This window comes from Lepisosteus oculatus, chromosome 6 (assembly GCF_040954835.1).
Source record: "Lepisosteus oculatus isolate fLepOcu1 chromosome 6, fLepOcu1.hap2, whole genome shotgun sequence".
NCBI classification, from domain to species: domain Eukaryota; kingdom Metazoa; phylum Chordata; class Actinopteri; order Semionotiformes; family Lepisosteidae; genus Lepisosteus; species Lepisosteus oculatus.
The window spans coordinates 23,330,824-23,353,997 of record NC_090701.1 but is presented as its reverse complement, the minus strand read 5'-3'; the positions used below and the strand labels follow the sequence as shown (position 1 = coordinate 23,353,997).

The window sequence follows — 23,174 nt, the reverse complement described above, 5'->3', positions numbered from 1 at the left end:
AGTGGAGTCTCCACAATAGAAGGCAGAGGTTGAGCTTAGCTGAGGCAGTTCTGTTGTGGGATCCAGAGAGGGAGATGTTCTAGCCCTTTTGTTATAGGTGCCGTTTCTTGACGTACCTTTGCCTGCAGCATTACATATAAAGTAGGACCTTTCGTGTATTCTTTTTGATTGTGGACTGGTTATGGGGGAAGATCAAGCCCTGTGACAAAGATACAAATATACTGAAGGTTTCCCAGTTGAAAGTACTGCAGTAAAAAGCTCTAGCTAAAAAGGCAGCTCCCTCTTTTCTGGGAACTAAACGGAAAATCACATTTTTAAACCCTTAAATTAGGAATTTAAAACAGTTAACAGGATTTCTGTGTACTTTCCTACTTGCAAGACAGCATGAACATACCGTCTCAATTTTCATGAAAGTATTAGTATTTCAACCTGCATTTTGTAGGCCAAGAGGTGTAGGAAACCCAGTTTCTTCCCATTACAGAATAAATATAGGAAAAATAAAATTTATAGATTTAAGAGAGAAAATGTATACAGCAAACTGATCTATTAAAGAGACTCCACTATAAGCTTCAGAATATGCATTATTTAAATTACAAATTACTAAAGATTAAAGCCAAATATCTACAATAATAACATGAGTCTAGAAATCTAAACATCACCACTTTGTGCTTTAGCAGAATATTACAAATTCAGGTGGTAGTGTTAAGGGCTATAGACGTTTCCTTTTTTTATTTGTCCATTTTCAGAAAGCGTAGAATTAGGACAGGGAAAAACAAATGCAAAGGTAGGGGGTCTGTACCCAGGAGAAGGCACTACTACAGTTTATTTTACATTAGAAAATTAATATTTCAGTTTAATATCCATCTGCAAAAATAATCAATAATCTGTTGAACAGGAGGACAAAATCAGTGTAAATGAAAACAGCTTGAACCCTCAAACCTCCAAACACATCCTTTTACTGACTTCTTTTGAATTTCAATAGTTTAGAAGTCTCGAGTGGACAGTGGATTTTGGCAACGCTCAGAATGATACTATACCTTCAATTTAACAAGTCACATGTACTGTAACCATGGACTCACTGTGGAATGTACTCATTTACAAAATCCCAATTGATTTTTGTTTCTAAAAACTCAAAGAGCATACATAGAAGGTCAACTTCACACCTGTAATATAATGAGGGTTAAACTAATGCAAAAAAAATGTTTTCAAACTAATCTTATTGCACAAATGCTCATTGTATTGTTATATTAAAAACATGTACAACAAAAATGTACAACATTTTCAAATTTAGAAAATGGCTTTGTAAAAATGAATGTTAAGCTAGTGGTCTATGCTTATTTGCAAACCACTGAAACACTTAAAGAACAGAGACTTTACTGTCCAAACATTTTACTGTGCAAAACAAATCTGGAGGCAATACTTGATTGTCTCCTGGAAGAGACCTCTGCTACAAGGCCAACACATTGAGGTTCTTCATAGCCTCTTCTCCTAATTTCTCCTATCCCACAGATATCGCATGATATCTTCACCCAAAACAGGACTTCACTGCAAACAGGAACAGTGAGGAAATCAGAAGTTTAAAAGCAATGTTATACAAACTAAGCAGGTTGTGAAAGACTGAAAGAGATTCTTCTAAGGTGCACATCATATAAACTAACATTTACAATGAATAAATGCTCACTGAGCTCAAACTGAAAAGAGGCTGCTTATGTAGTCGTGCATGTTTCCATAGTAACCAACGATCCAAGCTGCGATCACTGTGGTATTGGTGTCAAAATGTTTTCTGACTGGGTTAAAAACTGGACTGGAGGAGAATTTCTCACCACTTCCATGTCTCCTTAGACAAATGTTTGCTGCAATTAAATTACCTATTCAATGGCAGAAAAAAAACAAGCGCCTGCATATAAAACAGCTGACATACAGTAAATGCAAAAAGATAAAATAACTAATTTTAAGACATTTTTACCCCACTTAAAACTATGTTGTAAGCAGCACCGCTGACTTCTTTATAACCTTGAGCTTTTGCTTTGGTGCCAAAGGTTGCAATAACTTGATTTCTCAATTTCTTTAGAGTTACACTTCAGGCAATTTCTATCTCTCCATAAAACAGCTTTTACTGTTTTTTTATATGCTTAATATTTAGAGTAACCGTACAATGAAGTACTGCTTCATCTGAGGAGCCTGACTGTAGAGAGAAGCAGGTATCATCAAAGTCCCATAGAAACATCAGAATTAAAGAAGGAAATTGAGAAACAAATTGGAAAGATACTTAAAGTACCAATGGCTGCATATCAGTGGCAACAACTGGATGCGAGATTTTCTGTGCACAAAAATGGTATTCAAGGTTTAAGTTTGAAACAACTCAGTGCTGTCTTTTAATAGACATGGGGGTAGTAAGAACCAAACTTCACCACGTGGAGAAAAACAAAAGGCTACCACGTGTGGTATTTTCATAACGGTGCCTCTTATCTGTTCTTCCTCTGTTCGACCAAAGTAACATCTCCTGCAAATTACTTCTGGATGTATAGAAATTGCTCCATTCATTAAAAAACGACTTCAAGATCCCAGGGTACAAAACATATGTAGTCATTATGAAAGCACGGGTGTCCAATCTTCTCCTTTGAAAATTCAAACACACATCCAGAGAGGCCCCATGCTCACTTTCAATGGCTTGTAGGTTTCGAGAATGAACTGAATTTCACTGTAATTTCTTTATTTTTCTGGGACTTTAATAAAACTTTCTTTTCAATGAGCATATAAAACAAAGCAATACTTACACAGCCCCTCTCCAGTGAGTGTTTATATTAAATAAAAAAAATAAATAAAAATATACATATTACCATAGAGCAGTTTATCAATGAAAAGCTTCTATAACATCCCCCACACTGAGTGGCTTCAGTACAGCAATTCAAAATTATAATGCATTCTAATACAAATATCTTCAAAAAGATGTCAAAGGAAGCACACAATGGTTAACACAAGCTGTCTAAAACAGATAATGCCTGAATTCCAAATCAGATGTAATGTAACAGTTCAGTATCACAGGCTGTGAAAAGTAACAGCAACATGATTTGACCAGGAGCACCACCCTTTGATTAACACTTGTGGGAAAATAGAAGTATGTTAGAATGTCCATCCAGCATAAAAAAAATGGTCATATAAAGTCAGTGGAGCATCACTTCATTCAAGTGTTGCTTGGAGAGGTTCATGTTGATAAATTAAAAGTAGCTACAATCCTGCAGCTATAAGTACCAGAACACTGTCTGTCAAGGTAGAATCAATAGGCAGTCTGTCTTGGGCACTGTGCAACAGTTATCTTAGTCCAGCTCTGGAGGTCATCCATTCCAAGCCTTGGCACAGGCTGAAAGAAATAAAATGGGGGAAAAAATGTAGTGAATTAACCTTTGGACACCCTTTTTCCTATGGGATTTTCATGTTTCCCCAGAAAAGCTACTTTCCATCATGAATTACATAACTTCTACCTTGTGGCAATTAAAACTAGTAAAATTAAGCAGAACTAGAGAAATTGATTCATGTTTTTGACAATTTTTAGGCAATTGGGAATAAGGTTGATGATACATAAATATACATTATCAGTCACTACTGAAATTAGAAGTGACCATTCTACCACATATCAGCCCCAAGTTAGTGCTTTTGATTTAGTGCACATTAAGCAACTTTATATCAATTGTGTCTAACACTGATATCACATTGAGTGAAATCAAAAGGTTAAGCAGGGGAGACAATTTTTATACCCCAGACAGGAGTTATTCATGGAAAGAAAATACAAGGAACAGAACATATGCAAGCTGGAAATAATTACTGCCTTCTTGCCAGATTTCATCCGATTTGGATGCAAACGATTATATGCACATAACTGCAATTCTCCAAGGTGAAGTGTAAATTTGATCAAACAAATCTAAATGGGTATTTGTACACCACATAAAAATAATGGCAAATCACAAAGTAATGCAAAGGCTTTTTGCTGGGTATTACAAACAGCTAATACTAAGAACACATTTGCAAAGTAAAATAAGTTTTCTCTTCAATTTCGAAAAGAGACTGCAGTTTAAGCAGCAGTCACTGAAGGTAATTCCAGTACAGTACCACTGCAACAGGCAACCTGTAGTGGAATAATGAGTGAGGGCACACTTATGCAGCAACAGTATGTGCAAGTAGGCTTATCCATTGAAGGGGCCGCCAAAAGAATAAGCTTAAAATGCCAAACATTTCACTCTATGTTATAGAAGACAAAAATAAAAGACAGAGGTCAGCCACCAGTTATAGGACTGTGTCTTTTCCTCTAAAGCTGATGGATAGCAAAAATGTACAGGATTAAACATTTGGATAACTTGTTTTGAGGACAAATCGATTATCTGCTAAATAACAAAAACTAGACTAGGCATCTAGGTGAATGCTGGTAAGAATGTTGTTACAGTAAGAGTTAAAACTAAAGCCCTCGTATCCAACAAGAACACAGATTGGAAAGCACTAAATGTATGAAAGAGGTCTATAACTAATTGTCAAGTAATAGGTTTATTCCATGCTGAAAAAAGAAGAAAGAAAACACGTTTTGGCCATGGAGCCTTCTTCAGGCGTCAACCTGAATCTTAGAGACCGGCAAATTGGCACATACACACATGCATGCCCAGGCTCTAATGGGAGGGGGTTACAGCATATGTCACAGAGGTATAGTTTTTTTTTATAACACACCTTTGAATTTCATAGTAAACCTCTGTTGATCAACAATGTTAATAATGTTAATCATCATTAGGAGTTTACGTATTTCATGCCCCTTCAATAAAATATCACTGCTCCTGTATTTTTTTGGCACCTGTTGTTTTTGCGTTTAAGTTAAATCCTAAAATTCTTTAGATGCTTAATATACAATGCCCTGTCCAAACTTGTATCTGTAATGAGATTAATTTAAGTAGAGTTTATTAATTTGTCTTTTTTATACATATATTTGATCATACTAAAACCAAATGTACTGTGTTCATCCTAATGATTTCATGTAATAAGTACTAGGACATTTCAGACAATTTGGTTACATATCAGTTTGGGGCCAAAAACTGTGACCTACTAAGCTTAAATGTGGAGTAATAATTTGAGGTTTTTTACTAAGACTATGCTGAAGCTGCTTTGAGGTTTTGTCTATCCTTCAGGGTTTTGGCTTAAATTTGTTTCTTCAAGATGCAAAACACATGCGCAATTTGACTAAATCTGAAGATTGACTTAACCAGTCTAACACTTTCCACCCTTTTCTACTGATGAACTCTTTGGTTGCACCAGCCACGTTTCTGGTAATTACAGTGTTTATGAAGCACCACCCATTTAACACAGAAGCAGTCCAATTAACGTGGTGTGATTTTGCTGGAGATTGATTACATCTGAACTAATTTAGGATTGCTATTACAAGAAGGTGGACACTTACCGTACACTATCCAGAATTTAAAAATAAGCTGAAATAGCTTGATCCATTCATTCCATCCCTAACCATTTGAAAAAGGTGAGTCTATCTTTAGAATGCATGAAGACTCAAAACATTCTTTAGAAGGGCTTTTACTTAATTTGTTCTGTTTGTACCTTTACATCCCTACTGCATTCCAAACTGTTGTTGTAATTAGGTTAATCCTGTGGTCTTCTCTCCTTGAGTGTTTTTTTTTCAAACTGTAAAGCACTTTGAAAAGCCTTTTAAAAGGCACCATATAAAATACAATCGATCATTATCTCTACTGGCCAATTTTCAAATTATTTTGTACTGCTTTTGGAGCTTTTCATATATGTATAAGTTGATATATAGCTTGAAGGGACATTGAGCAATAGAATGCTAGCTCCCACACAAACTTTTTGATAATGCAAAACTGATCAATTTTTGATACCTGAATGATCAAGAATCCCGTTTAATTCGCATGCAAAGCATTTCAAAAGCCATGACGACTTCTCAGAGGCTACAGCAGAAAAGCTACAGCTTCATTCAAGCCCAGAGTTGACTGTACGTAGGTATAAAATAACCTGTGTATACTATTTTGAAAACCTTGGGAATCCCTACTTAAGCACTTAAATGCATAATACAAAATGCCTAAATCCTCAAAGCAAAATCTTAGATTTGTCAGTTATGTTTCTCACGATCACTCCAATACTGTAAGTGTATTCATGCATACTTACCCTTCTCCTGTAAGAGCACAGCAAGATTGAATGTGCCAAGGGTGGTCTTTGATGGAGCTAAGAGTGAGGTATTTAGATATCTCAGCAGCAGACATGCAGCTCTTCATGTCTTGTTTGTTCGCAAATATCAGAACAGCTGCTTTTCGGAGATCCTGACAAAAAATGAGAATAAAAGGCCAGAAAAAGCTTAATTTGTATCACCGTCACCGGAATAAATTGTTTAAACTGTCAGAAATCAGTCATTTAATTCAATTATTTAAAGCATACTTCTAGAATAATTTTGGTGGCAGCTAGCTATGTAAGCTATGCCAGCAGCCATATCACCCTGTAACTCACAACTGGCAACCCACTGAAGCTAAGCAGGTGTGAGCCTGGTCAGTACCTGGATGGGAGACCTCCTGGGAAAAACTAAGGTTGCTGCTGGAATAGGTGTTAGTGGAGCCAGCAGGGGGTGCTCACCCTGTGGTCCATGTGGGTCCTGATGCCCCAGTATAGCGATGGGGACACTATACTGTAAACAGGCACCGTCCTTCGGATGAGAGGTCCTGACTCTCTGTGGTCATTAAAAATCCCAAATCGTTTCTCAAAAAGAGTAGGGGTGTAACCCTGGTTTCCTGGCCAAATTTCCCATTGGCCCTTACCAATCATAATAATAATCCCCATCTATGAATTGGCTTCATTACTCTGCTCTCCTCCCCACTGATAGCTGATGTGCGGTGAGCGTTCTGGCGCACTATGACTGCCGTCGCATCATCCAGGTGGATGCTGCACGTTGGTTGTGGTGGAGGGGTCCCCATTACATGTAAAGCGCTTTGAGGGGCGTGTCCAGAAAAGCACTATATAAGTGTAAGCAATTATTATTATTACATTAACTATAATTATTAATTATAAGTAGTATTTGCAGTTCAGGGCAATCATATTACATTTTTGGAGTTGTAAACAAAAATTAAAGCACATACCTCGTGAGCCAGCATTCTGTACAATTCTTCCTTTGTGATAGAAAGTCGCTCTCTATCTGTGCTGTCTACAACTAAGATGATGAACTAAAAAAAAAACAAATTACAATAAACAACTGGTTCACGTAATGGTTTTCTGAAACAAAGTAGATACCATGCACAGTCTCTGAAGATGCGGGATACATCACATAAAATTATATGAATAATTATACAATTATTTAAAATGCCCAAGAGAAGTTTACAGTAATATTACAAAAATCTTTATTACATATATTATACCACTCTTTACCCCAAAAAGGCTATTTACATAGAAACCATATTTCTGATTTATACAGTGCCTGGTAACAGTATTTAACTATTTAATAGTATTTAACCCCAATGATTTACTGTTTTGTTGAATTACCAACATTACTGTTACCAACAAGTGATTTTTTTGTGCATGTACATCTGGCAGCAATTAACAGCTGAAAGTATTTTTGGTTAAGACTATCTCTAGTCTGCAATTTTGACTCATTTTTTCTTTGCAAACTTGCTCAAGGTCTGTCAGATTGGTGGGGAATTATCTAACAAATTAACAAATTTGAAGACGTGACTTTGACTAAGATATTCAAGGGCATTCACTTTTTCCTGGTTAAGCCACTTGGTGTAGTGTTGAGTACGGACTTCCTTGAGGATTTGCCTGCAGTTTGCTCAATGCATTTAGACTGCAATATGAACAGGTTTGCAGTCCCTGAAAAGAAACAACCCTATAAAAATGCTGCCACCATCATGCAGGATAGTACACATGGTGTTGACTAGGTGACGTGCTATGCTTACACTAAAATTGAAAACCAAAACTTCCATTTGGTCTCATTATCACTTACCAGGGCTTGAAATTCATTTTTGAAAATGAGGGGGCATTCCCCCTTTAAATGAAGCTAATGGGGGATTTAACCATCTTGGGGTGGGGAATAATAGCAGAACAATGGAAGATGTGTTAGTGGGGCCAGCAGGGGGCGCTCACCCTGTGGTCCAAGTGGGTTCTAATACCCCAGTATAGTGACGGGGACACTATACTGTAAACAGGCACCGTCCTTCGGATGAGAGGTCCTGACTCTCTGTGGTCATTAAAAATCCGAGGGCGTTTCTCGAAAAGAGTACGGGTGTAACCCAGGCGTCCTGGCCAAATTTAACATTGGTCCTTCCCAATCATGGCCTCCTAATAATCCCCATCTATGAATTGGCTTCATTACTCTGCTCTCCTCCCCACTGATGTGTGGTAAGCATTCTGGCTCACTATGGCCAGGTGGATGCTGCACATTGGTGGTGGTGGAGGGGAGTCCCCATTACCTGTAAAGCGCTTTGAGTGGAGTGTCCAGAAAAAGCGCTATATAAGTGTAAACAATTATTATTATTATTATTATTATTATAATGAAATGAGTGTATTGAAATAATTGGTACACAACCTGAACTTCATATGTTCATTGCAAATACAGTCCTACCTTTTGATGATCTGTCTTTTAGGGCTAACCTCCTCTCCATTAAAGATAGATAGTAAAACTGAGAAGGACAATATTTGTTCCTTATTCATGCTTTCTCCTCTCCATCTGCGTCAGGTGCTCACTCTTTCTCAACTACATACATTGTTGTTCTCCTCAGTCTCTCTCCCATCTCCCTCAGATTTTTCCTATTCTCTCTGTCCTCCTCATTTCTTTCCAATTTATGAGTGCCCTGTTGAAATTAGACCCGAGTGCTGGAAGCAGGTCTGTGTTCTAGCACATCTCAAGTATTTTAGTGACCTGCACACAACTGACACAGAACTTTGAATTGACAACCACCTCACTGTATGTGCTGGAGTAAACTTGTCTCCTCTAGTTCTTTCTGCAACACATTAAGCTTGTTGTTTATCCTAGCAGAGTTGCTGAAAACAATTGCCCTCAAGTCTTTTTGGAACTTTTTCCACAAGGCAAGCAGGTGAGTTGTGCAGTGCATACTGGTTAATTCTGAAGTGAATTAACCAGAAAACCTTGCTTCTGTGTATATACACCTTTACATAGGTAATGAGCCACTTACTGTTACTTATATCAGTGGACTCATCCAATACTTAGGAAAACACGGGACGTCCCTACAGCGGCATCTAACTCTTGATGCATTTCTTACAAAAGTTTGGCATTCAGATAGCTTCCTTAGTTCAATCTGTCAATCTTAAGATTCTTCACAGGAGGTCATTCCATTTATTTCATGAATCTCACAGGTTCAACTAAATTTGTATTAGTAAATTGGTTTTCTGCAACAAAGTACACCAATTTAAGTAGCCCTTTAACCTCTTCCTCATGATTCGATTGTGCAGCTTGCAACTGCATTTGGACCAGCCATGGTATTACTAGTTGATTTTGCCTCACACTTTTGAGTGCTGTGTCATGAGCAATATCATTCTAATGTCTAATTTATGTACACATTTTGTAACATCAGCTAGTAAACCCTACACTACTAAACATGGTGCAAACTAAGCAACTTCCATTCTGAGCCATATTCTGAGTATATTTTTAATCAACTTACCTAAAACATATCTTTGGTCTCTTTCTCTTCACCATGTCTTTCAATTTTTCAGGGTCAGGTTCCAGAAGTAGACTTTTTCAGCCAATGCTCCGTTTTTGATTGAGTTTACAAGTTAGGTATTCCATTTTTTGCACTGAACAAACATTAACCGATTCCAAACCAAAGTGTCCTATTCGTCCACCTATAATAAATGCAAGATGTGCAACACAACCCCACAAATAGTGTGAAGTCACTATTTGAATCATGCATTTAGGATAATTCTACTTGGGGCTTGCCAATAAATGCATGTGGGAAATTCTCGCATTATAAAAGCTGGATTTGCAAGAAAAACTAAAATTGTGTGGCATACCCACAATCCTGCACCAAAATTCAAGCCCTGCTTAATTTGCTTCATCCTGATTGCAGGAAGTGAGACTGAGTTTTGTACTGCTACCATGATATTCTTGACCCTTGGATACTTTCTCCCATCTCAGCCATTGAACATTCAAAGCTTATTCAAAGTTGCCATTGACCTTACTGTGGCATCCCTAACCTTTCCAGACTGGGCATTTAGAGAGACAACCTAATCTAGGCATTGTCTTGGTAGTATGATATACCTTCCACTAAAATCAGCTTTACCATATTCAAAAAGAAAGTCCATAGATCTTTTAAATTTCTTACACTCGTCTAGTGATCTATGCCTTTCTACAACCTTATCTGAGATGTTCTGAAAGCTGCCTTCATGGTTGAATTTTGCTTGAAATTCAGTACCTGACTGAAGACCTTTGCATAGATAAGTGTATTTATTTAGAATCATGAGAACCACTATCATTGTATAAATAGCCCAATTAACTGTGTGATTTGTGAAAGTTACTTTATATACCTGACCTAATCAAGTATATGTCAGGTATAGTAAAGAAAGGTGAAAACTCAATCAACATTTTACCTATTGAACTTTCATGGTAGCCTGTCAGAATTTAACTTCCTCTCATAAAAGCATTCAGCCAGAGCACTCAAGCTTTGATTTAAATATTTACTTCAAAAATGCATATATAACAAAATGGAACTTCTATGGAAGGGAATGAATAATTTTGCAAGGCACTCCATGTATTCAACACCACTAGGAATGTGACCTAAATATGGCATGTGAACAAGGAATTTGTGGAAGTTTGAACAATCTACCCTGTCCCAATGCAGCAATGACTGCTCGTCTGCTTTCTTCACCCTTCTGAACATCATTCAAATCAGACCTGACCTTTTCCCACTGATAGACCTTTGTTCCACTAACCTTTTAACCCTCCAGGTTTAATGTCACTTGTCCTCTGAATGAAAGCAGCAGCTGCTAGGCTTCAAGTAAAATGCTGCTTAGCAAAACTTTTGTTCTGCCTTCTAACAACATCTATTTGGGATTATTCAACACTATAGAATTTCAGAAAACACTGCCACCAACATTACAAATTGTTTATCGCAAGCATAACCACTGTGAATGTGGCAGACAGAAATTCATACAATGTCTTATTTACACATACATTATCTCTTCAGTTCCTTCACTTGTAAAATAACCCTGACCTTTGGAACAGTGTGCACAATTTCTTCGCAGATGAATGTATGAAACGGCAACCAACTTATTAAATGATCAAAACCAACTTTAAAATATCAGATCTAATAATTATATAATACATTTGTACTTTTTCATTCTGTGCTACTTCTACAGTATTGGAATTCCAGTAACTTTAATTTATTTAGTAAATATTATTAATGGACTCTTTCCATTATGTTTTGCAAACCAGTATTTATCCACTGTATTCATTTCAAATGAGTGATTCTAACTAGTGTTAAATACAGTCTGAAGTAGTTCAGGTGGGTAGCTGTGTCTGTGTAGTTGTAAAGGAACAAGTAATAGGTTTATTCCATGCTGAAAAAAGAAGAAAGCAAACAACGTTTCAGGTATGAGCTCACACCCGAAGAAGGCTCCACAGCTGAAACATTGTGTTTACTTTCTTCTCTTTTCAGCATGGAATAAACCTATTACTTGTTCCTTGAAATACAGTATGTCAAAGATATGTACATTGAAAATCCAATTTACCCAACTTGAACTGCATTGGCTTTCACAAGTATGATGTTCTGAAAACTGACACTGCTGTAAAGGTAGTGTTTTCAGTAATTGCTAATGACTATGTACATAATTACTGCTTTCAAACAAGACTATTGACTTTCTTAGAATTGCATATGACCACTAATTGTGTATCGCACTATCCACAAATGGGTGTACCAGTTTTCAATGTTTATTCGGACAAGAGCTACTAGCTTTAAAATGTATCTTGTGCCAGTAGGCAGACTGACTTCCTCCTACACTGATCTTCTGCTCAAATAGAATCACGGTTCTGTGTCATATGATGTATGCTAGACTGCAAAAATGAATGTTTTATACAAAAATGAAACCTCCAAATGAATCGCAGTTTTCTCATTTAGTCTAGAACACAAAAAACAACCCCCCACCAACTGCAAATTACAAACTTAGAATGTAATAGCAAATTTATACTGGACTGAAGCTACCAATAAGTGCCTGATCTGTAATTTGTGATTAGTAGGTTGTTTGAGGATTGGACTTAGTCTGAAACATTTATGTTATTGTGCCACATTTAACAACGCCTTTGTTTCTAGACAACATGTATATGTCAGGAGAAAAGGGGCTGCAGTGACTATTTCCCCCATGCAGCAAGAATAAAACCAGTTTTAAACACATGTAGACAAATTTACACTCAGTACAACATAACTTAAAAATGAATGAACTTCTACAATGTTAATGATATCTTTATAGAACACAAATACTGGAGTAGGCAGCTAAAGGTGGCAAACCAAAAGGTATCTTGTCCAACCAAAGGAATCATGAGGAACCAGTACCTCAGTGTTAGAGTAGTAAGTACTCCATGATGACCGCAGTGACTCCTGCCCGCCGATATCCCACATCAGGAAATGGGTATTCTTCACCACTATTTCTTCAACATTACTTCCTATTGTAGGCGATGTATGCACAACTTCATTCATCAAACTAGAAGACAAATTGATAAAAATACAAATCAAACATTTATGTAAAGCACTTCAAGCATTCTATCTTTAGTAATCCAATGGAAGCTTTTTGGAATTTTGTAATTTCCAAAACAACATGATTTAAGACCTACTAATGAGTCAACTGCAACAACATTTAAAATGACAGTTATTTTTGTTGGAGTACCAAATGGCTGACTGAGTCCCCAACTTTTCTTTGGTGGATAAGGCTAAATTTTTTCCCATATATTTTCTGCAACTCTTCACAGTGATGATTTAAAAGGGGTTGTGGTCAGCCAGGGTTTACCATGTTATCACAAAGCTGATATTAACAGCTTATTGAGATACTGACTTGATTTGATTTTCTTCATGTCTTCATCACTTTAAAAACTGAAGTACAACAGCTGAGGCAAATACATTCCTTATTCCTTATAGGAACATGTTTAACACTTGAATACTACATGCCAATTATAATTATAAGCCATTCGGTTACATATTGTTCACACTACACTTGTCCAATTATTGCAGGCAATATGGCTAGTAACTCCATAGCAACTAGTTTTTCTCTGCAGAAAGTAGTTCTTCTACAGAATTTTCCATCTGGCCATCGATGATTCAACTAAAAACAGAGATAAGAACTTTAAATAATGGTTAAACTATATACAAAACAAATATAAGTGGGTTATCCAGTTCCCTGCAATGTGGCAAGCATTTATTTCTAGTGTGGTACACTAATCTTTTTGGAACAAAGTATACCATGAAGAAACAGAGGTGATAAAAAAAGTCTGTCAAAACAATCAAGTACACTTTTTAAAAAGCTATTAAACATTAAAACTGGTAATCATATGCGTAAAAGGTAATACTTGCAAAACATGCATTAATACTTAACATAAATATGGTAATTAAATCCCACAGTGCCGGCAAATTACTAGGTTGGCTTTCAAAACATTTGTTTTAGCAATCTGAACTCCATTTAAGAATTTGAACTGAAGGTTTTGCAAATAATAGCTTCCTGTTTTTCCTCCCTGTCTCCTTCTAAAAATGAGATGCTTTATAATTAGAAGTGCACCACAACGACAAGAGTAGAAAAATAGCCTTTTTAGTCTTGAACTGAGAAGACTACAAGAGGACCTTATGTGAGAACCCAAAACCCTCAGTGGCATTGACAAAATCAAACCAGTGGACTCAACAGTGAAACAAGAACTACAGTGAACAAACGATACTACAGGGAAATGCATTTAAAATGGAACAGAAATTACTTTTCGTACAAAAAAGATTATGGGAGTGTGGAACTTGTTGAAGGTGGAATCCTGTTTTTGTTAGAAAAATCTGGATGCAATACTGAAATCAATAAGTTCCCAGCATCCAAACAAGCCAGAAGGGCTGCATGTGCATGTTCTCAACAGTTTAAAACCTACACTATACCAACACCCCTGGAAAACCTACAGGAATGCATGTTTCACATCTGAGTGTCATTCCATCTTCACAATTTCCTAGAGATGCAACAGCACAGCAAATACTAGCACATCAGTTAGGAAGTTAGATGAATAAATAAATGCTGCACACTCTCACTGTAACTTTTCATAGTTATGAACCTTTGGCTATATCTGCTCTAACAAACCTGGACTGTTGGTCCGCAACTAAAAGAAAAAACTGGATGCCTGTTGACTTGGTAAAGGTGCTAGCTTGAGCAAAGGCTGATCGCCATGTCACTAGCCAATTCTGCAGTTAGGTTGAAGCCCCAAGCTGAGTCATGACAACCGCTGCCAATTTTCAATTGGAATGGTATAACAAAAAATGTAAAACATATGATTTTCATTAAAAATACTAAAGTCTAAAGTTTACATGACAAATGGAAACCACGCAAAACAGTAAGCACTTTAATTGGTTATGGAGCAGTTTCTTAGCTGGGCTTGATATGCTAGAACTCGGTAGCTCTTTGTGTCTCCTACATTTGTCAATGTCTTTAGTGAGAGGGATGTGGTTTACAAGTGTTCAGTAAAAAAAATAATTAAAACAGGTCTTGTACACACATCAATCAGCTTAAATTAGGTTTTTTGTTGCACTTTACAAGCAGCATTACGACCTCCTGCATTGATCAGACCTCAGAAGACAAGCAATGCTGGGCCTAGCCAGTGCTAGGAAGGGACTGTTGCATTGACATTTGTGGGCTACTAGCTGGCACTCTTTCTAGATTAGAATTTCCAAACCAACATCCCATTGAGCCATGGACATTGTGACAATAGGAGGTACGATATATATTCCTTCAGATTAGATGTTAAACTGAGGTCCTGACTTTTGTTTTGAAAAGGTTATTAAAAATCCCTTAGCATTGCTTGAAAGGTGATATCCCTCGTGCCCTTCCTAAATTCTGTTCTAGACATGAATCCCCTGGTCTACTGAAAGATCTCGTTCAATTTTATGGGCAATGACTGTTCATTGTTCCACCTGTTCTAGTGTGCAGTGAAGATTCCTGTGCATAATGGTTTCTGCATGGCACCCAGGATATGGATGAAGTGGGCCAGCTCTTATACCTGAAGTGCTTTGGGATGGAAAGAACTTACCAAAATGCAAATCAGTGACTCTACATGGTAGACATAAAAAACATGTCGAGACATATTGAAGCGCTTTACAGATTCCCAAAGGTTTGTTTAAATGCCCTTGCCAATTCAAAAACTGCTTCCGCGTGATCGACACCATAAACTTCTGAAAAATAAGCATTCACATTCAGTAGGGTTCACGTTTGCACCCTTTTGTTCAATTGAGATGAAAAGCACAACAGAAATGTAGTGAATTAAGCATGGTATAAAATAAATTATTCATTCAGAAAAAAATTAAAATGTGCGTGATTTTCCATCAAGCAACCAAATACAGTCATTATTAGTCAAGGCTTCCCTATGCAGACACTTATCTGCACTTTAACTACATTATACAGTCAAATGGTAACATCAGTTCCCTTTGAACAACTGGGCATTCCAATTTACCTTGATACGCTGGTATCAATTCGTGCCGTTTTCACAGTCTATCCAAGTCATGAGGTATTAGGATAGCTTTATCTAATAATTATTCCTTGATCAAAAAAGGATAACTATCTACTACTGAGAGATGTAACATACAAATGTATTACAGTATGGTCGGGGTCCAAAATGGGTACATTTGGAGCACCTCTTTCTGCTGGTTGGCCCTTCAACCAGGAGAAAGAGGTTTAAATCAGTCCAAAAATCAGTTTATTTATCCCATGCGCAAACATTTGTGGTATTTTTTCATTTAAATCAAAAGGTGCATTGTCAATAGGTGGATGATTTTATAAACAATGGTCCCAGAATATTATTCAAAATACTGCTGCATGCCTTTTAAGGGCATGAATGGTTTGGCTTATGACGACATCAGCGAAATATTAACTCCTTATAAATCTAAATGTTCATAATCTGGCCTTCGGTTAGTTCCCAACACAGATGGCTACAAAAATTGGGAGACTATGCTTTTTTTTTTTCTGTTACTCCAGGACTGTGGAATGATCTCCCAGGATGTAACAGATCTTGCATGTCAACCAGCACTTTCAAATTCAGTCTCAAAACACTTTACCTACCTTTCAATTCTGCTTAATTTATAGTCTTAATTTGTGTATACCTGTTTTACTGTACAATGCCTTCAGACTATGAAAAGTACAATATAAAAAGTATGAAGACTTAAAGTAAGCAGGAACCGATTTTGAGTATAGAGAATAAGTGAGCGCACTTCAGAGAGTTAAGCAGATAGCAGTGCACTGTCTGGCTAAAAACAAATACAGAATATCTCCCTACCAGCTATAAATCTAATCACCCACAGGCAGCAAAACAGAACACAAAAGAAGCGATTTTTCAGTTTCGTCATAAAAGTTTCCTAAAGTTCCACTCACAACTGGTAAAGGATTGTTGTTTTCCCAGCATTATCCAGTCCTACGATGATCACTTTATGCTCTGCAAAAGGGAAAAAAAAAGAAATCAGTTCGATAGCAATGAACATGGAATTATCTATAAGCATGGGTGACCAATTATACAGATGAGAGCTACAAAATAAAATTAATTTTATGTATAAAGCATTAAGGGAATAGTCTGGACTATAACTATGTCTGGAATCAGTGACATCACCTGGTTCTTATAAAAAGTCTTTATTGGACATTTTGGCTTTCAGCCAGTTGAAATACCATTTAAAGCACCACCTTGTCACATAAACTGTGAGAAATTTGAGATTGAACAATGCAGTATTAGCTAATATTTGCTTAGTTTAAAGAACTACAAACAGTGTATTAACACTATTTTAACCAAGATTCAGTTCAACCATATACACATACTGTATATATGTGTTGAAATGCAATTTATATTTCAAGTTTATAAAAGAGTCAATAAAAGAGATTAGAAATATACGAGACTACACTTGCTTCAACAAGATATTGTATTCTCAGAACAACCAAAAATCACTCTATACGTTTTTACTTCTTGAAGTAAAGCTGTTAATTTGTATTATCCTCACTTATATGAAATATGCATAATGTGTGGTACTCATTTTCTAAAACTGTCCACTAAAACTGGTCCAATCTTTTCTACAGGGACATCTTGAGATAAACCCTTTGGTAACTCAGTGTGCCTGACAGACATTTCATATTTTCTATTAGCAAAAATTCCTTCAACTGCTTACAACAGGTAATTGTGAAATGACAACAACAGAGTCAAATCTATTGTATACAGAGTACACACAGTAGAGCTTTTCTAAACAACTTTATACAGAGGAATTAAAGTAAGAATTACAGAAATAAATGGTGGCCTAGGTTAATAATCCTGAGCTATTCAGAGAAAGCCCGGGATTAGCAGTTATTTAAATGTAAACTTAAGTAAATACCACATACAGGGTATCATTTCAACTGTGAAGTGGGTTAACACCATCCCAGTTTCACAGACTACGCACAGATCTTGTCTTGCCAAATACCTAGGTGGGGCCATAATATTCTCAAATGTATCCACTCTCTTAAAGACAGACATATTATGAAAGGCACAGGACTGGTTTCATTAAAACAGTCAAAATATCTACAAAACCAGCCAATCTCGATTAAAACATTTTACATGCAATGCATAAGTGTTCCAAGAAATGTCAAATGGCTTGCCATGAAGATCATAACTCACTGCATTCCGGACAAAGAATAACTTCCAAAAAGATTGTATCATTACTGAGAAACAAAAATCAAAAACAAAATATTTCTGGTTTAAAGTGAAAGAAAATTTACTAGTTTTTAATTAGATGCATAAATAATGCTTAATATAAGTTCACTACAAACAATGGATTATTCAACTGCAAATGACTGTGGAATCTCTTGCATGAGACTGTTATAAGATTCCAAAGATTCAATTGATTGGCTCAAAAGTTCATTCCAGACACTTTAAAAATTTAAGTGTATGAAGTTTCAAACTATAAATAGTGCAAAACAGGGAAAGTAAGAAGAAAGGTTTTATTTCTGCTTGAGGCAAAGAATGCATATCAGAATTTAAGTCGGAGAGTACTGGAAGTACACAAACTCACTATTTTAGGTTTATATGTGAACTATGCAAAGGCCTACAATAGGATAAAAGAACGTTGCACCATAAGAAAACCATTTCACATTTTTCCATCTCCCTTTAAAACTGAACATCCTAGCAAAATCAGGCTCCCATCCCAAGTTGAAAGGAATGTTCTTCTCTAAGGGGACCGGAAATAAGTCTTGAAAGAAAATATTATGAAGATAATTGACTTGAATATTTAAAATATTTAAAAAGATACTGACAAAGTGAACCTTATGGACCAACATCAAGGTAGAAGTGTAGCGAAGTGTTTTTAAAGCTAAGGGCCAGGAACACTTTTTACACAAAGGGTAGTGGGGAACAAGCTACCCAGCCATGTTGAAGGGTAAAGGTTTTGGCAAGAAACATGTGGATGGGAACTACGACCAAATCACTACTAACTACATAAACTACATGGGACAAATTGCTTCCTCTTGCTTGCAACTTTAAGTCAAAGACAACTCCTAACATTAATTTCTCTATTTTGGGCAGAACTGGGACAGAAAAAAAGCACTTAATGACAAAAAAGGATTTTGATAACCATAACTGTAAATTTCCTTAGCCACAAAAGCAATTTGCATCAACAGAAATATTTAATAGAAAAGGATAATATGGCTTGAGCTATGATTTCTACTTAAAGTAGAACAAAATGCTTAACCATTCGGAAAATGTAACAATTAACCCAAAATAACAATACTGGTATACTGCATCTGTTTGATACAGGAGAAGAGTTACAGAGTTGCAGTTTTTATGTTATCAGGGTCTTTTGAGCACTACAAGCTTTTCACCACACAAACTGAAAGGATAAAGTAGGCTTCCTATTGAGTTTTTCTCCAATAAACACATACAACTATTTTTTTCTTCGTGGGATAGGAATGGAAATAAACTTGTCGTACTGCTACCAAGTCTGCACTCATTGCTTGCACCACCTAGTGATGATAGATAATCTAGGAAACTTTTGTTAATCTGATTTCTCAGTATTCGCCGAGTTTCCTTGAGAAAGACTACTCAGAAGTGAAAGCATTTCAAAAGGTGCTGCCCATGTAATACTGTGGGAAAGCAATCTTAACCGTCACACAGGGATCAAACCAAGAAAGACTGACTTGTAAGGAACTTCTAAAGATTCCACAGAAGCTAGTTACATCTCATCACACTCAGGTGTACTACAGCTCAAGAAAACACTTTCTGTTGTTTGCTCAGAGGCATCCTCTGCTGATTAATAAGTGTTTGTTGTATTGTACAAATCACAATGTTCTATTCTACTGCCAAATTTAGAAAGCAAATCACTTAATTGTCACTTTAATGAACAGCCAATTAAAGCACATACTGCAAATTACAAAAGGTAGAGCCATTACAATAGGAAATATCTCAATGAAAAGTACATAATTTTAAGAGAAAGGGATGTGGTAACAACCCTTGCTCACTGCATACTATAAACTTAAGTGTTTGGCAAAGAAGTGAGTTGGATGCCAGATGTGGGATTAAAACAATGAGAGAAGAAACACTGTGATACAGTCCTGAAATGGTTCAAATTGTAATTCTTTTCAGATCAGTTCCATCTCCCATTCCTATTGCATGAATTCCAGTTCACTATGAAAGACAAGGCCTGTTGTCTAGTCAGAGTAACTGTATTTTGTTTTCTCCACAGAAACGTCATTGTTTTATTGTCCATATACATAACACAAGCTGCACAACTACACTATTGTCTAAAACACTGTTTTAAGGAAGTCAATGCCAGGCATTCAAAATCAAAATATGAGGGCGCATAATCACCACAAGATGACATGTCAACCAGCATCATAACATTCTTGAATTAAGTCAAGGTAAATATTGCACATCAACTTTATTATGTCTTACCCATTGCGCTATCACTTGAATCAATTAGAACAATGCTAATCTTCGAGACGCAGAAAAGGGACAGGAAAAGAAAATGGAGGGTAGAGGAATAGATTTAGAATATACAGTATATAGGAAGCGGCTCCATTTCTTTGTGGCCAGTCTCATTATGGGGGTGGCTTTTTGGCTGTACTTTGTAATAAAGAAACAAAGAGGAAGGAAAAGGCCTTCTCACAGTCTATTGTGACTGATTAGATCTAACCTTCAGGCCGTCTGTCACATCCTTTTAGCTTCCAGGCCTCCAGCTTGTAAATCAAACAGATGGAGGAGCAGAAAAACAGAAAACAAGCAAGACAGCAATTGCACAGCATCTTCTGTGCTCCTAGTATCTACCACTGAAAGTGCTACTTAAACATACGCTTTAAAACAATGTAAAGTGGAAGTCAAATATATACTTCACACTGCACAGCATATAATAAATACTGCTACGAATGTTAGGAAATGCTAGAGACATACAACTCACCTAAAAACATATCTACTTTAACTATATAAGTTTTTTTTAACAGTTTTTTAAACAGTTTTAAAGGATGATTTAGAGGTGAGTTAGTATTTTTATTTCATGGGAAAACTTAATGAAAACAAAGCAGGCAAAACAACATTGCAAAATCTAATCCAGAACAACCGATTTAGTTCCCAGATTCTAAATATGAAAATCGGTTTCCTTGTGCAAGGAACCAGTTACTGTTTGCAAAATCTGCAACCAGTAAAAAGTTGTGTTCGGGGTGTTCACACAAGTTATAAAATATCCGATGAAGCCGCTCACAAAGCCTTATTTACAATGATCTCTTTAGTACATTTTTCTTGCTCAACAGAGATATGCTATAAGCAACATAACCATACAAACATTTAATATATCATACTTACATTTGGTGTAGAGTATGAAAGTTGTGCCACTACTCACACTGCTTTTAAAAACCATGCCATAAGCCTTTAGTTTCATCTATACCAGGTTACAGAGAAACGTTTGGTTTTTCCCCTTTAAAATGGTAAGTCCAAAACAATTTTCAGTTTCACTCCATTAACGTACACTCAGTTTCGGAATGGACATAAGTGTTTCTAACTGTCTATGAGACAATTGCACCTGCTGGTTGTAGTTTTCCACTTCTACAGTCGGAAAATGTATTTTTCCTTTGACAGAAAGCGTGCACAGTGCAAAAACAGGATCAGGTTTCTTAGGCAGCACAACCCAATGTTAAGTTTATTCTGCACACTCAGCATTAGCAGCGTTTATGTATTTCGAAAATAATGCTGAACAGTCCTACTGATTTCAATATTTATAAACAGCGTGCGTTGTAGATGTCCAAGACCCTCTCAGCTATCTCATTTTAGGGAATCAATAACACTTCACCGACCTGTAGCAAGGTCAAAAAGATGGTCTTTGATACGGGACGGAGGACCACGTTCACGACAAGGACTACTGGTATTGGTGCCTTACACTGAACTTATTTTCAAAGTTTATCTTGGAATTGAGACAATTCGTTCTGTTGTTTACCAAGACTATATTATCAGATTTCACCTTTTGAGTTTTAAGAATCTTAACCGCCGGACAAAATTCTATATAGAGTACAGGAGGCCAAAAGTTCCACTGTAAACAGGCAAAGTGAAACTGTACAGAATAATCTAACAAAGAAATGTGAAACAAAAGATCCTTACATTATTCCCAGTTATCATTCAACATACGATCTATATTCTGTATTAATAATAAACTATAATCTGAAGATAGCCGATTAAAAGAAAGATACTGTATGTGTTATTGAAATCTACAATTAAAGTCACTCGAAAGTTGAATCAGTCCCAACATTAGTAGTTCTAGATTCAACCCATTTAGAAAATGTAGAACTCACGAGTTCTAGATTCACTCCGTCAGTACAGCAATCACTCTTCAAGAGTAAACTAAGCTTATGAAAGCTCTTGCAATCCATCGCTCGACCACAAGAAAACAACTGCATGTGACAAGAAAATGCACTGAAAACCGTATCGGGAAACATTTCAAACGACTACTTAATGCGTTTTAAAACTTCGATGCGTTAAGAAACGCGAGGGAAATCGCAGAAATACAACCCACCTTGATTACAAAAGAAACTCCACAGTTTTGCAAAAATAAGTCCCATTTTTGTTCAAATTAAAAAAAAAAATACTTGTGCAAGCAATGCCGACACCAGTCAGAAGACAGTTGTGTCCTTATTCACAGGCAACACAAAAAATGTTTGCTCGCTCCCTATCCTTCAAGCTAGGACAGTTTTCCCTGTCAGGGCCTGTGTCTCGAAGCCCCGTTTTTTCCCTGTGAAATCAAACCTTTGTCTTGGGGAATCTGTTACTCCACATCCCACACAAGTCGACACGGAGAGGGCTTTTCTTCGGCTTTTAACGAGATTCCGCTACGCTGCGCATTACGTTTTGTGTCTAATAGAGCCTGTTACATGGAGTCGTACAAACCTATTGCAGCCTAGCTAAACTGCACACGCTCTTGAAAATAACAGTTTAATATGCATATAAAAGTAACAACAGCGTTCTGCAGCTGCCACAATGACACAAAACAAGTATCACTACCTGCCCTCTACCACAACAGAGCCACTAATTCTCAACTCCTCCACCCTCCCCCACTAGGTTTCGGGTTACAGGCTGGTGACGTCACCGTGTCAGACAGCCCACAGATGTGACATCACTTCATTTAAAAAGCTGAATTTAAGCAAGTTAGAAGTGGAATTTTGACGTAAACCATCTTTTTTTCTCCGATTTTATTGAAACCTTTTCCTTCGTGTTGTTACCACTTGAATTCTTTGCTGTTTTTTTTATCTTAATGTGACACAATTGTATTGTCCTTATTGTGTTCAGTTTTAGAACCCATGAAGAAAAATTCTTTCTAAAACATGCAAAAGCTGTTCAACTACAATATTTGTTGTAAAAACCCTTAGCCCACTCTTAATTTAAACGTTTTTATTATTTTACCGTAACAAGCTTAATATGTAACATGTTTATATTTAATTAATTTTATTCTCAAATTTATTTAGAACACTTT

At 36.6% G+C, this 23,174-nt stretch overlaps 1 protein-coding gene across 1 annotated transcript; it reads right to left on the bottom strand.

Moving 5' to 3' along the window:
* Positions 1–785: 785 nt before the first annotated feature.
* On the bottom strand, positions 786–22,764 carry arl8 (ADP-ribosylation factor-like 8). The gene is made up of 6 exons (XM_006634301.3): positions 22,221–22,764; positions 16,588–16,648; positions 12,546–12,693; positions 7,128–7,211; positions 6,169–6,320; positions 786–3,361 (listed from the first exon to the last, which is right to left on the bottom strand). The coding sequence occupies exons 1-6, from the start codon at positions 22,264–22,266 to the stop codon at positions 3,313–3,315; spliced, it is 540 nt and encodes a 179-aa protein (XP_006634364.1). The 5' UTR covers positions 22,267–22,764; the 3' UTR covers positions 786–3,312.
* Positions 22,765–23,174: the final 410 nt, after the last annotated feature.

What these genes read in the sequence shown, in the direction of transcription:
- arl8 (XM_006634301.3), bottom strand. Translation starts at nt 22,266, where the DNA reads ATGGGACTTATTTTTGCAAAACTGTGGAGTTTCTTTTGTAATCAAG. An exon ending in GAGTTTCTTTTGTAATCAAG is followed by an intron (nt 16,649 to 22,220) that starts GTGGGTTGTATT and finishes TCCCTTTTGCAG; the next exon opens with AGCATAAAGTGATCATCGTA. An exon ending in ACAGAATGCTGGCTCACGAG is followed by an intron (nt 6,321 to 7,127) that starts GTATGTGCTTTA and finishes ATTTTTTGTCAG; the next exon opens with GATCTCCGAAAAGCAGCTGT.